The sequence below is a fragment of the Podarcis bocagei genome, assembly GCF_964188305.1.
Source record: "Podarcis bocagei genome assembly, chromosome: 5".
Classification (NCBI taxonomy): Eukaryota; Metazoa; Chordata; class Lepidosauria; order Squamata; family Lacertidae; genus Podarcis; species Podarcis bocagei.
In genome coordinates this window covers 49,658,671-49,682,450 of record NC_138129.1, presented here as the reverse complement: position 1 = coordinate 49,682,450, position 23,780 = coordinate 49,658,671, and the positions used below count along the sequence as shown (strand labels likewise).

At 43.3% G+C, this 23,780-nt stretch overlaps 1 protein-coding gene across 1 annotated transcript in view; it reads right to left on the bottom strand.

The window, feature by feature from the left end:
* Positions 1–6,022: 6,022 nt before the first annotated feature.
* Positions 6,023–23,780, bottom strand: part of CACNA1S (calcium voltage-gated channel subunit alpha1 S) — a gene marked incomplete at its 3' end in the record, with an annotated part of 56,812 nt that continues 39,054 nt past the window's right edge. The window contains exons 33-45 of the mRNA XM_081195523.1: positions 23,004–23,095; positions 22,332–22,491; positions 20,300–20,427; positions 18,607–18,703; positions 17,614–17,716; positions 16,513–16,614; positions 15,847–15,971; positions 14,232–14,360; positions 13,064–13,272; positions 10,367–10,434; positions 9,686–9,789; positions 7,324–7,416; positions 6,023–6,187 (exon numbers count right to left, since the gene is read on the bottom strand). Coding sequence (XP_081051649.1) covers positions 6,023–6,187; positions 7,324–7,416; positions 9,686–9,789; positions 10,367–10,434; positions 13,064–13,272; positions 14,232–14,360; positions 15,847–15,971; positions 16,513–16,614; positions 17,614–17,716; positions 18,607–18,703; positions 20,300–20,427; positions 22,332–22,491; positions 23,004–23,095 — 1,575 coding nt within the window. The remainder of the gene's footprint in view (positions 6,188–7,323; positions 7,417–9,685; positions 9,790–10,366; positions 10,435–13,063; positions 13,273–14,231; positions 14,361–15,846; positions 15,972–16,512; positions 16,615–17,613; positions 17,717–18,606; positions 18,704–20,299; positions 20,428–22,331; positions 22,492–23,003; positions 23,096–23,780) is intronic.

Sequence of the window (23,780 nt, the reverse complement as noted above, 5' to 3'; positions counted from 1 at the left end):
AGGTAGCCCGCGCGGCAAGCGAGCCTCCAGCTGCCCAGCGCAGGGGGCGGGGAGGGGGAGGGGCGCCGAAAACGTCGCCCCACGCCCCTTCCGTCGAGAAAAAAGGTGGGGGAGGGATTCATTCGGATTTGGGGCGGTGGGAGGCGAAAGCCGAGGGGGGGGGGCGCACTACCATTAGGACTCAGTTCGGAGGTAGGGAGGGACTCGAGAGCGTGCTCTCCATGCAGTCAGGGGTTTAAAAAAACAAAACACCAACAAAAAGTCATTTAAAGACGGGGCGGGTTTTTAGTGAGGCATAAGCTGCAGCCCATTTCATCTCTTAAGCATGTGCAGAGTGCCTTGATCTACCCACAGCCGCCCATGGTGCATTCAAAGAAGAGCCGGAATGAGCTTGGAAGTTGCCACGAATTTCAAGTGTGAGCACATGGATCGTGGGACTGTTCCCCCCCCCCCCCGCTAATGTAATATATATGTGTGCCAACCGGGTGCAATGCGGAGTAGGAGGAGTGAAGCTGCAGGACAGAGCTTTTGTGCTCTTAAAAGATATGACGCGAATCTCCCCTTCAGCGCTGTGGATACAGTGGTACCTCGGGTTAAGTACTTAATTCGTTCCGGAGGTCCGTACTTAACCTGAAACTGTTCTTAACCTGAAGCACCACTTTAGCTAATGGGGCCTCCCGCTGCCGCCGCGCCGCCGGAGCACGGTTTCTGTTCTCATCCTGAAACAAAGTTCTTAACCTGAGGTACTATTTCTGGGTTAGCGGAGTCTGTAACCTGAAGCGTATGTAACCCGAGGTACCACTGTAAACTGAGACGGCAATCGTAATTTCATGGGAATCATTGCCTTTGAACTCAGTGTGACTTACTTCTGAGTAGACCCACATAGGACTGCGGTGTGGAGATGCCCAGCAGCCTTTTCTCTTACTGATGGGTAAGAGATGTGAACTGTGTTAAGTCCTAATAAGGGGGCAGGAGAGAGACACTTAAGTTTAGGGCAGTAGCAGCTTGAGATAGAGTCTCTTCTGCCCCCTACTGGCCACAGATGGCCAAGCTGCCCGCCTTGCATCCTAAATAACTAAACAAAAGTCCCCTCTTGTAAATGATGCTCTGAACCAGCGTTGGTCAGCCACCTGGTGCCCTCCAGATGCTACGTGGGGCTGATGGGAGCTGGAGTCCAACAACATGTGCAGGAACACAGATCTCCCCCACCTCTGATGCAGGTGGCCTTTCTCCATTTCTGTGAGCATGGGAGGGATGCTTGTTTGCCTGTCCAGAGAGAGGGACTGCATGTATAGCAAACAGGAGTTCCCAGTAGTTTGTAACTGGAACTGGAAACCTGTGCCTGCACACATTTCTGCTTTTTATTTATCACATTTATTGATCACTTGGTGTCCTACTAGTTGCAGTGGGTGGGAGAAGGGGGCAGGCAACACACATACATGTTCTCTGGATTGGGTGCTGGCAATTCTTTTAGTGCATCTCTACCTACCATGTGTCTTCTTCATCTCACAATAGGATAAATGTGTGTGATTGACGAGTTCTTTGTAGGTTAATTAAAAGCCAGAGGCTCTGGCTAGTGTGTTTCTGTTTAAGATGTTATAAATAATTTGTTTCAAGCAGTCATATTGGCTGGGGATATATATATATCTCCTTCTGCTTCCCTTAACTTGTCTTCTTGTTAGGCAAGCAATGTTGAAATCCTGGTTTATGATGACCATTATAGCCAGCTGGCTAAGCTGGTTACCTTCCTTCCTGGGGAGTAATTAATAGCTCCCTTTCACATTTAAATACTGAGCCTTTGTATTGATGGATCACAGAAAGCCCTGCTGAGAAGACAGAGATGTGCTAATGGGGCCAGTATCAGTTCCTGGCATCCTTGGGCAGCTCCCAGGGCCCCAGAAGGGTCACTGCTTATAGCTGCCCTGGAAAGCTGGACCCAGGACAGGGATAGGAAACCTGTGGCCCTCCAGATGTTGTTGGATTATGGCTCTCATTGGGCAGGACCACTGGCCAAATGAGGCACAGCTTTAGACTTTCCCATTACCCAAACATTTTAGATGGTATTTTAGGAGTTCTTCAGTTTTACGTCTTTAGTCGGATCTATAGGTTGTAGGAGACGCAGGTGGCGCTGTGGTCTAAGCCACAGACCCTAGGGCTTGCTGATCAAAAGGTCGGCTGTTCAAATCCCCGCAATGGGGTGAGCTCCCATTCTCGATCCCTGTTCCTGCTAACCTAGCAGTTCGAAAGCATGTCAAAGTAGTAGATAAATAGGTACCACTCTGGTGGGAAGGTAAATGTTTACATGCGCTGCTTTGGTTCGCCAGAGTCATGCTGGCCACATGACCCAGAAGCTGTACGCTGGCTCCCTCGGCCAATAAAGCGAGATGAGCGTTGTTGGTGGCTGTTTGTTTCTTTGTTTAAATATAACTTCAGTGCCCAGAAATCTTCTGATGAAGGGCAGTTTAAAATGTTATAAATAAAATGAATGGATTTACATAAATGTCAGGTGGTTGGTATTAATTATTAATTAGCTTGTTGATTTTATTTTTTTATTTTTTTAACTTTTAGATAGTTATTTCCAACATTCTTTTACTGATAATTCTACTGTTTATTCTTTTTGTAAACCATTTTGAGGTTTTAGTACAATGAAGCTGTATATAAATCTTGTGATTTTCTCTGAACGTTTATACTTTTGTAGCTCCCAACTGCAAACCCAGAGCTTCAAGACGTTTATCCTTTGTCAACATCCAGCGGATGTATTTTATTGTTATAGCACTGCGTGTGTATAATATATATGATGAATTGGTCAGTGTTTCACAAGCACTGTATGATGGGTGGATTCATCATCTTTATTGTACTGCATGACACACTAACCCCTTTCTGATTGCTTAAGGAAGCTTTTTTATGGGATGCTTAATTTTGAATGCCTAATGCCAGCTGGCAAAAATACTAACCTCGAATGATGGCGCAAATGATGGAGCATTTCCATCTCTGTTTAATGATAACTGGTTGTCAACATGCATCTTCTCAATGAAGGCTAAGTGGACTATATATTGGCATCTCTAGCTTCTATCACAACGTTGATTCTGCACCAATGTGATGCAAAGTCTTCTCAGCAAAGTGTTTTAATCAGTTGAGAGAAAAACTCTAGACAGCCTTTGGGGAGGGAATGACTTTGACAAGTCAAAGGAGGAAAGTTGATCATAATTTGCCTTGACATAAAGAGCACAATTGATTGATTTCCTTGCTTAAACAACAGATACTTTGCTTAAACGGCGGATACTGAAGAGTCCATTCAATTCCAAATTTACCCCCAATCCAAACATAAAAACTTTGCTGTTTATTTGGTAGTAAATATCGAAAGCTTCTCTATACAAATGAGGCTTGATAAATTGGCTTCTTTGCATCTCACATCCACCTTTGCTGTCTGATGTTAAAAACTGTTAATGGTGGAGTCAGCGCAAAGGAAGGAATGGTGGCAACAGAGACTGTGGCAGATTTCAGAAATGATGATGATTTGTAGGGCTTTTTTTTCAGAGGGAACTCAATTCTGGCACCTCTCATGTGGGAGAGTCCCAGCACCTCTCTGGTGGGTGCCATTGCCGTTCTAAAGGTGAGTTCTGACACCTCTTTTTCCAGACTCCTCTTGCCATTTGCTTCTCTTCCTAACTGTAATTTGTAATTAAATGCTTTGAAATGGAAACAATTTATTGGACAGCTGGGCATGTAACTAGTACTCACTGCTCCAGGGTGGTTCAGGATCCCTGGCTGGCTATAGCAGAGTTTGGCCTCCAGAGGGAAGAGGATTTTCTTTAAGCACCCTAGAGAGAACCCTCTCCAGCTCAATATTCACAATGGCTTGGCTGTGCATTCTGCTTCCCAGCAGCCCTTTATCCATTCCCCATTTTTTTGACTTAACAAATAAAGGCCCTGAGAGCGGCCAGGCTCTATTGATTCAGCACCTCCCCGGGGATGCATAATTCCTCCGTATTTTAATATCTATTAGCGTTGAGATGAAGCCAGTTGTGTGGAAGGAGCTGGCTGCTGAGATTGTGTTGGGCTTTAAAACGCAGGATATATTAGGAGGTGGGGCATCATGGCACAAGTGGCACACCAGGCAGGAGCAGCAACGAGGAGCTACGGCAGCTTTTGTTGTCTGCAAAAGTGGTAACAGAATTTAGCTGCTTCTCTCTCCACTCCACCCCAGGAGCTTTTATAGGAGTAGCACCAACTGACAAGGGGGGGGGGGGAGAGCCTGCTTCTCTGACTTTTATAGCTCAATCTGCAGCAATCGGCAAGCAAGCCTTTTCATATCATAAAGATAAACATTATCCCCTACTAATGTCTGCAGATCAAGCTGCTGTTAAAGGCACAGGATAGCAGGCAAAAAAAGAGGTTATGGCTGTATTATAAAGTCATAGAAAAGAGCACTGGGTAAGATACCCTTCCTCAAAGTTTTCACACACCCCATGTGGACTGAGGAGCTAAGCTAAGTGCAGTGGGTAGACTATAACTCAAGAATATAACTCATGTTCAAATCCTCCCATAGCCTTGAAGATCACTGGATGACCTTGAGATGGCCACGTCTGAGGCTGTGGGTTTTGTTTACTTCTGTTATTTCATTTATATCTGGTAGCACTAGGCTCTAGAGAAGCTGTCTGGTTCTGACTCATACTGTCTTTGAAGATAGAACCATAGTCAGTGATACTTTGCAGCTCAGGATTGCATCATACACTTTCAGATTTGTTAAGATTTGTTGTCCAGCTCTTCAGATTTTCATCTTTGTATGGCTGTCACTGTGGTTCTAGGAATTTAGTCCTTGCGGCAGTAGAGGCATGACTAAGTCAACATTTTGCAGATGAAAATTTCTGAAACTCATTGTGCCCTGAAGGATTGTTTCTTCCCCTTTTGAATGTTGCTGGTCCCTCTTCATTATTTCATCCATTAATCAACTTCAGAAACACACAGGGAGGCAATATTGGGGGCTGCACCCAACCCAACAACAAAATTCCTTATACATATAATTATGGAATTCTAATTCAAAGACCAGGACAACTGGTAAGGTAAGTTTGAGAGCAATATATGTTTAAAGACAGTGTGAATCAGAACTCTACAACTTTTCTAAGAGTCAGTCTTTCAGAGCATTCTTGACTTGCCAAATCCCTAGCCCAAACTAGCGATTGTTTGTGTGATTTAATTAAACATGCTGATGTGCAATTATTAGTGTAAAGCACTATGAACCTAGGAATAATGTGGGCTAGAATTCTAAATGAATACACACTCAAATCTTCCAATATATGTTAGCAGCCAGCTAGATAATTCAGAGACTCTGCAAAATTCAGCAACAAAACCCTTCAATCCTATTTTTGAGGTGTAGCTATGTGAGAGAGTGTGTAACAGTGTTTAGATTTTAATGCTTTCATTCTATTGCTGTGTTTTTATTGCTTTTACCTGTTTGTAAGTTGGCCCAGAAATTTTTTGTTATTTTAAAGTGAGGTGTAACTATTTCAAATAAAAAAAATAATCATTCCTGGTTCTTTCAGTTTATTAAAAGTGCTAGCTTTTCATCATTTTTACTTTCTGTTCAAAACAATGTAATCAAAGGGCACTTTTCAAGATGTTTCCCAGAGGAAATAAATTCGCTAGGTAGGAGGGATCTTTGATATTAAATATTGGGAATATTTGGTGATCTATCATCTAGCTTGTATGCTGTCGATCTCATGAGAGCAAGGAGACCCTGCTGGGAGAAACACCTGGGGAGTTCTATTTCTAAAAAAAATCTCCTCCTTTGACAGCCAAGGAAAATAGGTTTCCCTCTGCTATCTTTTCCATTAGCCTGTTATGCTGCCGATGGCAACCAGTCAGGGATTGCTATGAGCAAGTAATGCAGTGCTTTCATGGTAACCACCCGGAAGCAGACAAACGGGTAGCACTTTATAGCAGCCCTGCTGGGGAAAAAAGAGATAAGGCTGGGGGCAAGATCTCACAGTCTGGAATTTGGAATGGCCATGCAATGAGCCTTTTACAAAGATGTATTTGAGTCGGTTTCCCTTCTCTTCAACAAAGCAACTGCAATCTCCTCCACCTCAGTCACCTCCACCTGGAAGGCACCAGCCATCTCATTTCTTGCCAGTTTCATGAACGAATAGTCTTTAGCCAGGGATTCAAGTCCTCCAGAACTCAGAGCCTGTGGGAGAAGAAATGGAAGCCCATGCAATTAATGTCAATGCATTTCAGTGGAAGAGAAATACCAAAAAACAATGCAGAAAATAACACAGTTATTCCAAGACTAAAGAAATGTGTCAGTTCTGTTCTGTACGGATCCATGCTAATTGTGGTGATTTTTCACTCCCATTTCCCATTTAGGACTGAATTCTCTGACATCCCTATTTCCTTTCTTCAACATCCCATTTTGTCCCTTCCCTTGACCCTGTCTCAAACCCCAACCACTTCCAATGAACTTGTGTGTGATGCTCACAGCTGTACCTCCTGCAATGATACATTGGACAATAGATCTTGGTCATAATATCGATATGGAACCATGGGAACAATTGTGGAACATGGTTATAAAATTTACAGCATGCTATGGTCTAAGAGAAAATTATATGAAAATGATGTATCGATGTTACCTAACACCAAGAAATTGGCAAAAATGTATAAATCCAAATCAAATAAGTATTGGAAATGTCAAGAGAAAGAAGGTTATTTTTATCATATGTGGTGGTCTTGTAGTAAGGTTAAAGCTTACTGGGAAATGATATATAATGAATTGAAAAGGATGTTTAAAATAGCATGAATAAAAAACCCAGAAGCTTTTCTTTTGGGAATTATAGGGACAGAACTACCCAAACTGTAAAGAAATTTATTCATGTTTGTGACTACAACAGCAAGAATGTTACTTGCCCAAAAATGAAAAGAAGAAGTCCCAGAAAAAGAAGAATGGATACCAAAACTTATGGGATATGCAGAAATGGCGAAACTTACCGGAAGAATAATAAATCAAGATAACAGACTTTTAATAAAAGAATGGAAAGGGTTTATTGAATATTTACAAACAAACTGTAAACAGATAAGAACATTGGCAGGATTATTGTAATAACCTGCAGTTTTATAGGTTCTCATTTATATTTAAAGTAGATGAATAAATGAGCAAATTAAGTTAATTTGGATATGCAGAAAATATTAAAAATAAATTTAAGGAACTGCAGAAAGAGGAGGAAGGAAGACAAGTTTTGAAATGTTAAAAGGATTGTAAGATTATTGAAATGTATAAAACTGAAAATCATAAATAAAATATTTTTAGAAAAACAACAACAGCTGTACCTCTTGGATGAGCTGAATGGAGGCAGGGGTAGAGGTTTCCATACTCCTTAGTGCATATCCTTCATTGGACTCCTGTTGTGAACCAATGGACTTCTTTGGGGGAAATTGCATGGAAACAAGACCAGATAGATCTGAGTGGCATCAATCACCAGTCTCTTTATTACCCAGAGTGCAGCAGGCCCCGCCCCCGCCCCAGTGACCTTCCTTATTAAGATTGTTATCCCCATTGATCCTGAGGCACAATTTGCAGACGGACATATCTACAGTGAGGATAAAGTTATTCCTGCCCATATTTTAAGAATTAAATACTGTTATATAACGTTGCCAGGTGTGTGCATAAAATATGGCTTGGATAGTTGGATATGCCATGATGCTCCCCCCGCCCCCTTTGAGTTTTCTCTGATATTGGAAGAGGAGATAGACAAAAGTGCTTATCCTCTAATGGAGATGGTCTGGCACAACCTCAACATCAAATGAATTGTGTTTACTGCAAGTGGGTGCATCCGTCAGGCACTATCCACCTGTGTGGATGTTTAAGAGGGGATGCAAGACCCAATTTCCTTGAGTAGTCTATCAGTGTTTCCCAAACTTTTTTGGGCAACGGCACACCTGTTTACTGAAAAAAAATCTCGCGGCACACCACCATTAAAGCCCCGCCCCGTGACGTCAGCGCGCAGCGTCACGCCGGGAGGGACGCACGAAAGTGAAAGTTTTTCCCCTCCCCCCCTCAGTCCCTCGCTCGGAATTCAGCTCGTTTGGGGCATCGCTCCGGCTGCTCCCTCTCCCGCCGCGCAGGAGCGATGCCTCTCTCTGGCTCTCCCTCCGCGCAGTCTACGGAGACAAAGCGAGAAATGTAAGACTAAATCTAAGTGAATCAATAAGAAAGGAGGATATGATGGTATGTAAATTAGACGGGCAGGTTGAGATGACAGGAGGGGCTGGGATGGATGCGGCTCTGTAGGAGAGAGGGGCAACCCGGGCAGCGGCTGAGAAACCCGCTGCGTCCGCCGGTTTCCACTTATTCTGCCCCGCGTGGGGAAGAAGGCGGGAGGCCTGTGGCAGGAGCTCCGCCCCGAGGGTTGTCTTCTGCTGCGCCGGGTGAGAGGATCCGTCGCTAAGCCGGACACACACACGCTCTTCTCCGCCCAGAGGTTCGGGAGCGCACGCAGCTCGGGCTCGGCTGAATCTCCCACCAAGCGCCTCCTGCTCGCCGCTGCTCTTGGCTCCAGCCTCCCTCGCTTTGCGCGCCGAGCGGCTCCTCGCCGCCGCCGCCCCGCCTCTCGCCGCCCGACTCGCCCGCCTCCCTCCAGGCATCTCGCGGCACACCAGCCGATGTCTCACGGCACACTCGTGTGCCGCGGAACACCGGTTGGGAAACACTGGTCTAGATGACATTGCATTTTCCCTGTGTTGCCCTCCGGCATTTTGTCAGAACTGATCTGTGGCAATTTAAAAAAACACTGTAAGTGCAATTGCAGAGTCAGCCTGTCCACTGTGAATAGGCAAACCGCTACTGAATGTTTTCAAAGCTAATGTCCTTCAATTAAGTTTCTTCCTCAGTGGTTCTATCCTTTTATTGTTTCCTGTTGAGTGTGGCTGACATTCATCAATCCACAGAACAGTGCCTCTGAATTTCCCTTTATTGTCAGTTTCTGTTCTCATGTGAGAGGGCTTAATTACTGATTTCCTCCCATTATTTTACTTTTTTTCATGTTCATGTAACAAACTCTCTCTGTGTGTGTGTGTGTGTGTGCGTGTGTGTGTGTGTGTGAGAGAGAGAGAGAGAGAGAGAGAGAGAGAGAGATGGGACTTATTGTATGGAGTACAGTCACCTCTATTTCTGCTCCCCGTGGCAGCCATTTTGTACCACTTTTATCAAGGCTTGAGTATTAGCACCTTATTATTATAATACCAAAAAAGCATACACACACACACACACAGTGATAGACAATTGAAAACAAAACATACTAATGGGATAAATAAATAAAACCCTCCTCCAAGGGAACTGAAACTGAAATTAATGAGCAACTGAGGGTGGTTATTTCAGAAGCTGAAAATGACTTTTGCTGAGTGAGGCTTAAATGCAAACAAACTTTACAGAAGGGTTTTGGCTATGGGGGAAGGCCATTGCTGGGTAATATGACACTATATTAAGTGTCGTGTGGAATCATATTAATTCTGCTTTCAGCTGATTGTGGAAAAGCAAACTTCAACAATGCTAAATCATTCTAATGGGACCGTAGCCCAATATATGTACACATCCTGTCTTTTGTATCTGATGGAGTTGTATGGGGAACACTGAAAGCACAGCTTGGGTTGTGGTCTCTTTAGCATGCCTAAAGTGAAGCAATGCAGCATTTACCTGCTGGATGGAAAACTGTAGTTCTGATTCGCTCTGGACACCATGAGCTGGCACCTTGCTCATTTTTCCTTTACGGTTTTTAGCCCGAATAGAGCATTTGCTGGCTAGAGGGGAGAGGGAAAAGAGACAAAAGGAATCAGAGATAATTACATTTTCCAAGTCTTAAAAGGTGATATTTTGACTAGACCCATGCCAGTTGCAAACGCTTTCATTACACAGTCTCCTTTGTCAGATCAGCAGTTAACCTCCTCCCACACTAACCTGAGTATAGGCATACAGTGGTACCTCGAGTTAAGTACTTCATTTGTTCTGAAGGTCCATTCTTAACCTGAAACTGTTCTTAACCTGAAGCACCACTTTAGCTAATGGGGCCTCCTGCTGCCGCCGCCCTGCCGGAGCACAATTTCTGTTTTCATCCTGAAGCAAAGTTCTTAACCCGAGGTACCGGTACTATTTCTGGGTTAGCGGAGTCTGTAATCTGAAGCATATGTAACCTGAAGCGTATGTAACCCGAGGTACCACTGTATAGGGATTATGAGATTAGACTGGCCCTGGAAACTCCTGAATACTAATTCATTTTCTTCCCCAACTTGCCCACTCCAATTCCCCCCCCCCTCAGCAATCAATGAAAAACTTTTGAAGAAAAGCTTTAGGACAATTCTAGCCCTAGCAAGAACTCACCTAGGTCAGGTAGCTGATGAGATGACGGTAGCATCCTCTCTCTCACTAGTTCATTCTCATACATCACCCTATGGAGCAAAGCACTGATAGTAAGTTCCAAGAAAATACCCTGTCCCAAACAACTATTAGTACTCTTTAGGGTGACCCAAGGGACGTGGGTGGCGCTGTGGGTTAAACCACAGAGCCTAGGACTTGCCGATCAGAAGGTCACGGTTTGAATCCCCACAACGGGGTGAGCTCCCGTTGCTTGGTCCCTGCTCCTGCCAACCTAGCAGTTCAAAAGCACGTCAAAGTGCAAGTAGATAAATAGGTGGGAAGGTAAACGGCGTTTCCGCATGCTGCTCTGGTTTGCCAGAAGCGGCTTAGTAATGCTGGCCACATGACCCGGAAGCTGTACGGCGGCTTCCTTGGCCAATAAAGTGAGATGAGCGCCCCAACCCCAGAGTCGGTCACGACTGGACCTAATGGTCAGGGGTCCCTTTACCTTTACCTTAGGGTGACCCAGAAGACTATGATTTTACATCAAAAACAACAACCCACAGTTATTGACCAGACCATAGCTCTCCAGCACTTTCTTTTCCATTTTCCAATCTTTTCCTTCTCTCTCTGGACTCAGCTAGATTAGTAAAGAAAAAGTGATTTATAAGTGTTGTATATGCAATATAACATACTGTACCAGATGGTGCTGTGGAGTCCCGTTTTTCTCTACCTGTTTTCTCTGTTTAAATTTACAATGCATTTAACTGAAATGCTTCTTTGATGTGTCTAGATCCAGCCTGTGTGTGTGTGCGCGCGTGTGTGTGTGCGTACCACAGCTAAATATATATATGTGATGCAATCCTCAAAGAGGCTTCTCTTTATGATGGTTTAAAAGTTTCACTCAGTACAGAATGCTACTTTCTCTTCACAGAAAGAATTGAAAACATACCATACATGCTCTGTATCCCCTATCCACCATTTGAAGCTTTCAAAAAGTTGGGTGCAACCTATTGCCACCTGTATATCCCAAAGCATTTCTAAGGTTTAACATCCATGCACTAAGTTACCACTGCGAGGGCATACAGAAGGGCATTCTCATGGGTGCCCATCACTTCTGGAATGCTCTTGCCATGAAAGCTAAAGCTCAGCACCTTTCAGAAGTGATCAATATGACTTCTATTTTTGGGGTGGGATTTTGGTGACAAGAAGGTGTTGGGTGGTGTCCCTTATGGTGGTTAATAGAAGGCACTTTGATAACATTCCCAGGGTAGAGAAAGTTTATTTTTTTATTTTTTAACAAAGGTGGGGTTACCAGTAAAGGCAGGGGTAATGGTGTATTTTTTTAAAAGAACCCTTATGTCACAAGAATATAAGAACAGCCTGCTGGATCAGGTCAATGGCCCATGTTCTCTGTTCTCACAGTGGCCAACCAGATGCCTATGGGAAGCATGCAGGTAGGACTCAAATTCAACAGCACTTTCCCCTCCTGTGGTTTCCAGAAACTGGTATTCGGAAGCATACCACCTCCCATTTCCTCTTGCATAAATTTACCAGGCCACAGCAAGCCGGGCCAGCATGTTCTCCCATAATGCTCATCATCATCAACCTTTTATTCGACTGTCAGTCAGAAAAAAGTACATTTGTCAATACACAGTTAAAAGCTGCAGGAAGATTTTAGAACATAGCCAACACTAAAATGGGCTAAACAGATAGCCCCATATCAATACAGTCAATTATAGTCTTGCGACGCTTAAAAGCTAAAAAAAGAAATTTGGCCACCAAGGAAGGTATAGCTCTAGTGACGTTATTCAGCAAGTGTAAAACCTGGTTTTCTCCGGATAGGAAGCTAAATTGACATAGGAGTGGGTCTATAAAAGTTTGTCTAAGCTCTGCATAAGAAGGGCAAGTCAAGAGAATGTGTTTGGTGGAGTCAACCACACCCATGGCACAATGACAGGTTCTCTGGGCGTATGGTACTCCCCTGTACCTTCCCCACAATATCGCAGAGTCAAGGACATTTAATCTAGCCGCTGTAAGAAGTCTACGGTATTCCACATAGTGAATTTCTGCAAGGTAGGGGGCTGGTATGGTCCGATAAATCTGGTCCCCTAGGAACATCCCTGGTTTTACCTGGGCTATGTCCTCTTGTCTGGCAATGTCACTCAGTCTCCGGGAGTCTCCCATAATGCTTCATTTCAAATGATGTTACGCCATAACTTAATGTTGTTCCATATGTATTATAGCTTGGGGCGAGGGAGTGATGGTATCCCCTACTGCTGCCATCTTTCCCCAAAATATGCATCAGGAACATTGTGAGAGAACGTGGTCACCTAGCTAGCTACTGATTGCAGCAGTTCTTGGCTGCTTCAATCAGTTGGGAAAATTTCTTTAAAATGAAGGAAAGTGGGTTGTGGTTTTTTTTAGGGTTGCCACCTCCGCCTTTACTGGTAAGTCACTCTTTCTCCAGGTTTTTTTTATAACTCCTGAATACTAATTCATTTTCTTCCCCAACTTGCCCACCCCCATTCCCCCACTCAGCAATCAATGAAAAACTTTTAAAGAAAAGCTTTAGGACAATTCTAGCTCTATCATGTTATATCAGGGCTCAGAAACTGTGCAAAATCCAATCTTTAGTGGTCCAATCTCATGCCAGAATCAGCCCTCTGAAAGGAATGCTACTCTCTCAGCTTGTTATGCTCTCGGTTTCTTGGGCTTTACCCCGTTGTTGCATTGTTGTTGGCGTTGCTGTTGCTGTTGTTCACATTGCCACCGCCTCCTGGTGGGAAGTCGTCAAGGAATACAGGGGAATCCAAATCTTCGCTTCCCATCTCAGTGAATTGTAGAGGTCTCTGGCTAGCCATATGAGGTGGTAGCGGGCTGCTTGGTTCCATGAAGGTGTCCACCTGGCCAAACAACCCCCCTGTCCTCTGCATTCAAGGGCAGGGGAGAAAAGAGAGGAGGTTGTTATTTTGGTCTTTCTTAAGCCCTTTGTGTTCCAGCTGGGGGATGGAGGGAACAAGATCTAGTTAGTTAGAAAGCACAAATTATATTTAGGGGCAAACCAAACATTATATTAATAGTGTTTTAAACTACCATGTTTACAACTACCTAATTCAGGCTTCCTCAACCTCGGCCCTCCAGATGTTTTGAGACTACAATTCCCATCATCCCCAACCCCTGATCCTGCTAGCTAGGGATCATGGGAGTTGTAGGCCAAAAACATCTGGAGGGCTGAGGTTGAGGAAGCCTGACCTAATTATTTTAAAGGGTGGACTCAACTTACCTAGTTATTATTATCTTGGGGTTCTCCATATTTAATATTTTACTTGTGTTAACCAAAAATAGTAGAAATGTGTGTGCACATTTTATTTTGCTCAAAATGTTTTGTATATAAATAGACACCCCACAGAGAGCTTCAGGACGCCTCGGCTTTATTTGTTGTATGTTTCTTTAACTCAACTCGGGGTGCTTAACATTGAATGATGGCTGACGAGGAGCCACAATTTGAGGTAAATGTGTTGGGTGTCTCACATAATCTGTGGGGGTCTCAACTTCCTCTTAGGTTAGAATTCCACTTCTGCTTTATCTCCTCCACCCACCATTACAATGAGTATTCTGTAAGAATATAAAAGACCACTAACACAAGTTTAGTCAATCAAACAAACAGAAAACAGAATAGCACAGGTGCTTCTGCTCTTTAACATTCAACCAAGGAAAAAAAACTGAATGATGAATGATAACTTCATGGGGAGACAAATGGAGTGGGGAATGGACTCATTCTGTGAGGGGAGCACTGCAAGTGTGTTATTGCTGAAGCTTTCAGCTGAGGGTTAAAGGATATATTGGATGCCCATTAAGCAAACTTTATATCTGTGCTCATACTCACCCTATAGATGCCCTCCTCCATTGCTGCCTCAACCATGGCTCTCTCAAGTTCCTCCTCTGCCGTCAGATCCCCAGAGATTGCTCTTTTGATCTCAGGAGCTGCTTCCTCTTCAATGGTCCTCAGGCCAGCCTCATTGAAACAGCACAGAAATGATCATCATTGGCAAGGACCATTCATGCCAGAGAACAGGAAGTTAAGGTGCGACCCAAACCACCTTCTCCTAAGTCTTGATGACTTTCCTTCCCATGAAATTAACTTGGAGGTCAGGCTCTTACAGTATATATCCCTAGTCATGCACAGATATGAACTTGCCAGCATCACAAAGTACTGTATATAAACCAGTGCTTATGTTGACAGGGGGAACACTCAGTTAAGCTGCATCACACAAGTGGGTGTGACATAGCTGGCGGGGGGGGGGGGAGTGAAAATTCACCTGAGCACAGCATTATAGTGGCATGTTGATCTTTTGAAAAAGTTCTTTTAAAATGTGCTATAACACCCTTAAAATTTTAAACATTACTGTGTGATGACTCCCCCCGCCAAAAAAACCTAGATTGAAAAGGGCAAATTTAAATAATCAGAGAGGAAAAAAAATGCATGCTGCTAAATGGTGTTGACTGGAAAAGTGCTAACAGAAAGCATTGGCTTAGACACCCAATTAATTTCCACACACATCAAAACCACGCTTCTTCAAATGCTAGAAAGCTCATTGCCGTACAACCACCCGATAAACAAATCAGAACAAATGCACAATAAAGGCCAGATATCATCTAACCTCTGCGTAAGCTTCGTGCAAGAAAATCAGGATGGATGCTCAATAAACAAGTTGCCCAGAGGAACTCTAAAACTAAGGCAATCTACATATGCAGATACTGTGCTATTGTCCAATTCTTTCCAAAAACAAAAACAAAAATGGATTTCCTGAAACTGAAAAGAAGCATGGGGAAAGCACACAGAAACATTTGATGGCAATGGAAGTGTCCAGATGGACGTTGATTACAGGATGGACTTTACTGGGTGCTCCCAGTTGGGTGTTTATTGTAGGACAGCTCCTCATGCATGGCTCTTTTTTTTTTTTTAACTGGGTCCACACAATGTTGTTGGTATCAAAATGCCAGACCATATTGTCTTTCCTCCACCCACCATTGAATCTGGATTTCCTTTTTCCAGGGAAAATCTAATAAATCACAAAGGCCAGTTACAAGGTATGTGGATAACCCATTTGCAATATCCAGCCCCTGCCTGTAAACAGCAAATGTCATTCAAATGCCCCCTGTAAATTGAATGAACCAAGAGCAGCAATTCCAGAGGAAACCCAAAGCATGAAAAATTCCAGAAAGATTTGTCCATAAGCATTTTGTGGGAGAAGATGGGGCGAAAGGGATAATAATTTTGTGGGAATATTTGCAAAGAGATTATTTTGTTTAAAATGCCAGCTCTTTAGAGAATCCCAAAACAGGGCCATGAAAACTGCAAACAACTGCATCACAGTACCTGGAATCTGCTGCATATGAGAGAACCCAAAGCACCTCCATTTCCCTCTCTTCTTTCACTCCATTATGGGCTGGAAATCTTTCTACTCTGCTGGGTCAGGTGTGTTCCAACTCTCACTTACCTGGATTTCAACAGCATTCTTCTTGGGCCGGTATCCGTAATACTCTTCCTGGCGCTTCATGAATTTTCTGAAGTGCTCCTGGATGAGGAAGGTAGCGTAGAACTTGCCCACAGTCACCTCATCATCTGGAGGAGGAGGAGGCACAAGTAGACATTAAGTTTGCTCAGCCAAAGTACCCAGCCAACTTGTATGCATATGCCAGGCTGCTTGAGAACACACAAAGGAGATTTGTGAAATGCAAGCTGTAGAAAGAGGGTTGGAGATAAATATATATATGAAATAGTTGCATTCTATGCAGTGCTTCCTTTAAACATATTTGTTTTGGTAAGCCTATCCAGGCACACAGAAGTTAACATGTTTCAATTTCTTTTTAGATTACAGCTGATTTTAATTGTTTTGTTAAAAAATGTTTTTAATTTATTGTTTTAAACAGTTTCTATTGATAATTTTGATATTTCTTGTAAACTACTCACAGCGGTTCTCAATCGGTGGGTCCCCAGATGTTGTTGGACTACAACTCCCATCATCCCTGAGCTCTGGCTTTGCTAGCTAGGGGTGATGGGAGTTGTAGTTCAACAACATCTGGGGACCCACAAGTTGAGAAAGGCTGGCTTAGAGTTTTTGTTAAGGTCAAATGGCATTTAAATAAAGAAATTAAGGACTTGCCTCCAATTGGTGGAATGACTTGATCCAGGAGCTTCATGCTGGTTCTCTTCCATATTTTTTTAATAATCATCCTTAACTCTTCATTGGCTTGTTCAAAGTTACCTGCAAAAGCACCAACCGCTTATATGAAACTTACTGCATCGGATCATTGGTCTGTCTTATCCAGCAGAATCTACAATATACCTACATCTCAGGCAGATATCTTTCCCAGTTTCCTACACGAGACACTTTTTAATTGAAGGTGCCAACTGATTGAACCAGGTGTTTTCTTCATGCAAAGCATCCATGCATGGCATTGAACAAAACATTACCAATAAGTCAGCCACAATGCTCTATCCTATCCTCCTCATTGTCTGCCCTCAGACAACAAGTACTCATGCCCAATTAATCAATGTTCTCTTAATTAATTCATTAGCATCTCTTACAAGAAAATCTCATCATCTCCCCCACTTCCTGACATACTACCGTACAGCCTGGTACTTGTGTAAGATCCTTTTAAATCAAACATTAGCTTTATTGTTGGCTTGCTGTCCAGATTTGTTAAAGAAAAGTTGTTTCTGCTGCTCTTTTGGGGGGCTGCTGTTGCATTGCATTGCACTGAATATTTTTAGCTGCTTTGAGGTGTCTCCAGACCAGATAAGGCTGGCTACAAGAACAACAACTATAGCACATGTTGCTGTTGTTAATATTATTGTGCTAACACAGGTAAGTGCTTTCATTTTTATCAACCCTCAGGTGGACAAAATCCTTAATATTTGCCTTTGATAAAGCTTAGGCTCCTTAAAACTCCAGAAGCGGCATGGAGTTGGCACGGCTCCACGATGAAACTACTTATGCTAATTTAAAACAGATGAAGACCTGACTCTTGGAGGTCTTGTGATTAAATGCACCAGAAAGGCATTAGTTACTGTTGATTCATGGCATCATCTGCTGGGCCTATGTAATCACGCAGTAATGGATTTTGAGGTCAGCAGAGCTTCTGCTGACATATAAGGTGACTAATGTTCTTCAGAACTTGTGAGATGAATAATGGCAGCTGTGGGAGAGTGCAGAGGAGTTATTCAGGAATGGATGCAGCTATTGATACACTTCATCTCTCACCTTCTGTCTTGATCTTGAGAGCCGTTCTCACCAGAGCAAAGAGTGTTGCATTGAAAGTGACTGTGCCATCACTATTCAGGGGCATATTCATGCTCACCAAGCGCTGCAAAACACACACCATGTCAGAGACAATATATCCCAGGTTTTTTTCAGGCAGAGCATGCTGAAACTCACTTCTGGCACCTCTCAGGTGGACGCCATTGCCATTATATGAGAACAAGGGTTCATGGTGAGTTCTGGCACCAATTTCCAGAAAAATAGCACTGAAGGTATCATTTACATTCACAAACAAACACACTTGGAACACACCCATATGTCCCATACCTGAAGGAGCGTCTCCACCCCCATCGTTCAGCCCGGACACTGAGGTCCAGCTCTGAGGGCCTTCTGGCGGTTCCCTCAGTGAGAGAAGAGAGGTTACAGGGAACCAGGCAGAGGGCCTTCTCAGTGGTGGTGCCCACCCTGTGGAACGCCCTCCCATCAGATGTCAAGGAAATAAACAACTATCTGACTTTTAGAAGACATCTGAAGGCAACCCAAGTTTTTAATGTTTGAAGTTTTATTCTGTTTTTAGTGTTCTGTTAGGAGCCGCCCAGAGTGTCTGGGGAAACCCAGCCAGATGGGTGGGATATAAACAATTATTTATTTATTTATTTATTTTTCTGTAGATTACCATTATTCATTTTCTTAAATTTATATTCCACCTTTCTTAAGTCCTGGAACCCAAGACATCCAGACACTGAGCAGACTAGATCTGCTTCACTTCAGTGAGACAAAGGTCTTGTGTGCCCTTCAGGCCATACCCAGGGAGTCAGTGTCCTACCCTCCATTTGACAGATAGCATTAAAAACACCAGTTCTTCATTCCTTCAGCTTAAAAAAAATATCTAGACAATAAGGACTGAATTTTGTACAGGGGCCTGGGGGTGGAGACTAGGACACAAACTCAGACCTAGTTAGGACTGGTAAAGAAACATTTCCTCAAGACTCCTACCTTGCAAGCCACACGGTGTGGACAAAACTTCCCAAAGCCCAGGGGAGGCTGGATTCGTCTCAACAGAGTCACCACATCTAGATGTTTGATGCGGCCCCTGAGGAAGAGGAAGAGACAGCTATGTTGCAGAAAATGGCACACAAGTTTCTAGCTCGGGGGGCTGAAGTGACCACAATTCAATTGTCTAGTTGGACCATTCTCTAATCCCAGTGAATGCACACACAGCACCTGCTTATTTTCTTGACATGGTGATGGAGCATACAATTAAACATATATGTTTTGAAGTATTCTTGAAAGAGGCAGGTACTTTCTGCCTTAGAGCACACTAAGAAGTAGGAAGCCCGCCATGTGGAATGTTGAGTGGGTGGGCAAGGTCTCAACGCCCTCCAGCTTTGTGGATAGGTGAGGACCCACATGGGCTGAAATCTTTTGCACATACGATATACAAATGTGCTATATGAAACAATGTAGTCTGATGAGCCACTGTGATAAAACACAGGTTCGCCATGACATGTATAGGTGGTGCAATGGGAAGCCATAACGAATCCCATTTCCCTCCTGTATGCACACCTCCATGATAAAGAAATGCAAAAACAGATATCAGTTTATGCATTATTCTTATGTGAGCACAATCTGTAAAGTGGGTCTCCTGGTTTATAAAAAGCTCTCACAATAGACAACTGTATTTTTAAAAAAGTGATATTGACCACATTTTATTTATTTAAAGGATTTCTGTCCTACACTGCAAAGAGCAATTCTAGATTTCACCAGTGGGTGTTAGTCACGTGCCCAGGCAAATAAATCATTCTAAGTACTTGGAAAGTCCTTTCTCACACCTGATCTAGCCTGCTGTGTCTCAAGAGGCATCAGCCATTCTAATTCTATCCTGCCATAATTTGGGAACAAAATACTATATCTTCTTCTTCTTTGGCAATCACTCGTAGTCGAGTAAGATCGTCTTCCATAAACACGGCTTTAACAATGAGCCCATAAGTGACTGTGGAGGCTAATTCTGGACTCACATGTCCTTCCACAGTGGGGACATTGTTTCCTGGGTGGGAGTTGATCACGGTGTGGATTTGCCAAGCGTGCCTTCCTCTTAGCACGTTTCTCCCTTGCATCCTGAGTTCCCTTTTACCTGGGCAAGAATGACCACAGCTAGAAGCCCCTGATGTCCCTATTTGAAACATACCTTCTAATAAATTAATGGGGATTCCAAGTCAGTATAATAAATCAAGGTTTTATATTAAGGCTGAAACAATCTGATAAATGAAAAGAGAGCTCATACCAATATTTCTCATTCTATTATCACACATCTGACTTTATACTCATATGCCTTCCAAGCATTGACGTCCCACAACATTTCTAGGAAGTTACATTGAGCTCTCTTTCCAGTGCCAGTAGAAACTCAGAGCCAAATTAGACAAGACATTTGCCAAGTAATCTGTTTTCGCACAGCTGATTAAAAAAAGAAAAAGCTGGTGTAGAGCATCAATGGAAGGTTTCCTTTCACTGTGAATAGCAGAAATGGGGTGTGATTCTGATCAAGGCCCTGGCATAAGCATGTACTGGCTAATTATTATTTTAACATAAACAAAAAAAATTGACAATAGGTCAAACTACATGATAGACTTCATGTCTAGTTGTCCCACAGATCCAGTGACTACAAATGTAATAACTGATAGATTCTCACTTGGCTTCAGGATCGTATTCTGCCCAGATTTTTTTGAATTCATCCAGGTGATGAGGACCCAATATGGACCAATCCCGTGTGAGGTAGTCAAAGTTGTCCATGATAACAGCGACAAAGAGGTTGATAATCTAAGGAGATATACATTGGCACAGCTTAGGTGTTAGATAGCAGAGGATAACGGTCCTCTGAGCTGCCCACTGGAATAAAGTTGGCCGAAGGCCTGTATACCAACCCATATAAAACTAAATAAAGTATAATCGAAGGGGTACCGTAGTTTGTCTGGGAAGGTAATGCATGTCATAGGCATTCTGCAACATTGGCTAGTTCAATTCTTAGGCTTGTGAATACACCCTTCTACCCAGAATCCTTGGAACAGTGGTTCAAACCCCCCCCCCCCACAGAGCTATAATTCCCAGTACCCTTAAGAAACTACTGTTCCCAGGATCCTTTTGGTGCCGGTGAGGAAGAGATGTGATTTAAGTGCATGTGTAGAAACAGCCTAAGTGGTCAGTTCATATGTGCAAGTCCATCAGGCAGCCAACCAGGTTAGTGTGTTAGGAGAAAAGTGGTCCTTATACAAGCGTGCTCCAGAAATATAAACAATGACTGAGCACACCACTGTACTGGACTGCTTGTGGTGACACATTGACTTGCTCTTTGTGATTGTGACAAATCATTCGTATGATTCCCTTGCCACATTGATCACCGCTCTCAGCCTTGGATGTAACAGAACTGACCTGCCACTGCCACAGTGCCTAAGAGGCAAAATTGATGAGAGAAGGAAGCAGAGAATTCCAGGGCTACATTACACATTTATAGCTATGTGTTAATATGAACTGTGGCCACCTGAGAAAACTAAAATGAGACAGAATATTTAATGCGTGCCCAGGCCAGGGATTTGAGAAGAGTCATTTCTGTTTCCTCAGCATGACAAATGTCAGTAGCTTATTTGCTGCAAGCTGAATAAGGAATGTTTGTTGATGGGCAGCTTTATACGTTTATTATTTATTATTTACATTTAATAAATATAGTAATAATAAGCAATGTTAATCTAATCTTCCCTTAATCTTATTAAATAATTACAGTGGTACCTCGGGTTAAGTACTTAATTCGTTCCAGAGGTCCGTTCTTAACCTGAAACTGTTCTTAACCTGAAGACCATTTTAGCTACGTAATGGGGGCTCCCGCTGCCGCTGTGCCACTGCTGCACGATTTCTGTTCTCATCCTGAAGCAAAGTTCTTAACCTGAAGCACTATTTCTGGGTTAGCGGAGTCTATAACCTGAAGCGTATGTAACCTGAAGCATATGTGACCTGAAGTACCACTGTATAGCAGATGAAATTTGGTATAGGGGTAAATAAAGCAGGTAAAAGACTCCTTCATATTGGCAACGCAGGTGGAAGGAGGGAGGAGAGCATCAACCTAGCTCAATGCATTTCAGTCACAAGCAAAATTCCCTCTTTCCCTCTCTCCATAATGGCCATTGATTGCCTTTCAACAGCAAACACAACGATACCTGCTTTCTGATTATTCCTGAATTTGCAGTCTTTGAGTGGATTTGATGGTCACAGATTGGCCCCTGAGCTATGACTGGTGATCAGCAGCTCCTAAACCCCATTTCTGGAGTCCCCTTCCATCAGCAAGAATGAATTGAACTATGTGTAAAGCCAAGACTACTGCTGAAGAAATGCTACAAGGTCTTTGAAGGAGAGAGGGGAGTATTTTAAAAAGTGAGCTGAAAATGGTTTGGGAGACATCATTGCCTCCTGCAACATACACACAAATTTCTGATTTGACCCACAGTTTTGCAAAACCTGTTTGGCCAAAGGTGAAGGTAGGATGATGTTATGCATCACATGCAGCAATTCCCTCCATCAAACCACCTTCAATCCCCCCCCCCCCATGATCATGTCTAGTTCGCCCCTTAATGATGATATGATGATTGCTACTGTACCATATTTATCCATATGCTACAAGTATCTGCTAACTGACTAGGAAATAAGCACAAGATCAGAGAACAGAAATAGCTTACCAGGAATGCGCATAGCATGTAGAAGCTGACTAAGTAGAAATAAGCAAAGTCTGAGCCACAAGTATATTCTTCCCCAGGAGCAAAGTCAGATTCAGGGTCACATTGCTTGCCATAGCTGGCAGCCAGTAAGATCTCCTGCCAGGCCTCACCAGTTGCACACCTAGAGAAAGTGAGAAAGTGAGGCAGGGGCCCCTTTCCAGAAAGTATTCTCTAGATTAGAGGATATGGAATGACCAGCATTCTAGGACTCTAATCCTGGGTACTGCAAAATTGCAACCATTACCTCGTTTCCATTTGTGGGACTTTCATTTCTGAGTTGCCAGAATTAAAATGACGAGTGCACCTAACACTAAGGGTCTATTCTGGCATGTTGTTATTGTGTATAGCCCGGCTTTCCCCAAAACTGGGGCTCAAGGTGGCTTATAAATAAAATAGTGACCATCACTAGACTGAGGAGGTATTGTGGAAGTGCCAGGGTCATAACTCAGGGAATGGGCGGGACAGATCCATGCCATGTGTTTAAAGAACAAGGCTTTCCCCCCAAAATCCTGGTAACTGTAGTTTGTTAAGGGTCCTGGGAATGGCAGCTCTGTGAGGTGGAACTACATTTCCCAGGATTCTTTGAGGGGAAAGTGTGCATTGAATGCACTTTAAATGTACAGTGATACTGACCTGAATAGCAGCAGCACTGCTTGTGGGAACGTCTGAAAGTTGTTGTTCCGATTTATATAGGTTCCATCCACCAGAGCAATTTTTCCAAACATCTGTAAATCAGAAAGTGCCACTGTGATAAACCTGCACTTTTTGTACCAAAACCTGTTCTCTTTGTACCAGTTTCCTTTTGTTTCTTGCTACTTGGTTGGATATAGTCTTAGCCATGTTTAGAGTAGACTCACTGAAATTAATTGAACAAGTTAGGCATGACTAACGTAAGTCCCCTCAATTTCAATGGGTCTCCTCATGACTTGGCTCACATCCACAGTATAAAGTTTAAAGCAATCTCATACAACTCTAAAATTCATGGCTCTCTCTCCCCCCTTTCCCAAAGAATCATGGGAACTGAAGTTTGTTAAGGATCCTGAAAGTTGTTAGGAGACTCTTAGAAAACTAAATTTCCAAGGATTCTTTGGGAGAAGTCATGACTCTTTAAGTCAGGGGTGTCAAACTCAAATTCATCAGAGGCCGCATCAGCAGTTTGGTCACCCTCAAAGGGCCGGTTGTATCTATAGGACTCAATATGCGCTCAATATAAAAACAAGTGGAAGTTTCCTGAATGCATGTAAAGTGGAGGTTTCCTGTGTAGAACGGCCGGCGCCGCTAGAGGGCAGACGTTCTCTGGCTTGTAGGCTGCCGCGCATGCGCTGAGGAGGCGGCTTTCTTGTGTAAAAAAAAAAAGCGAGAATAAAAGGTGAAGGCTGGCGGCCGGTGGTGGCTACACGGGCCACATGA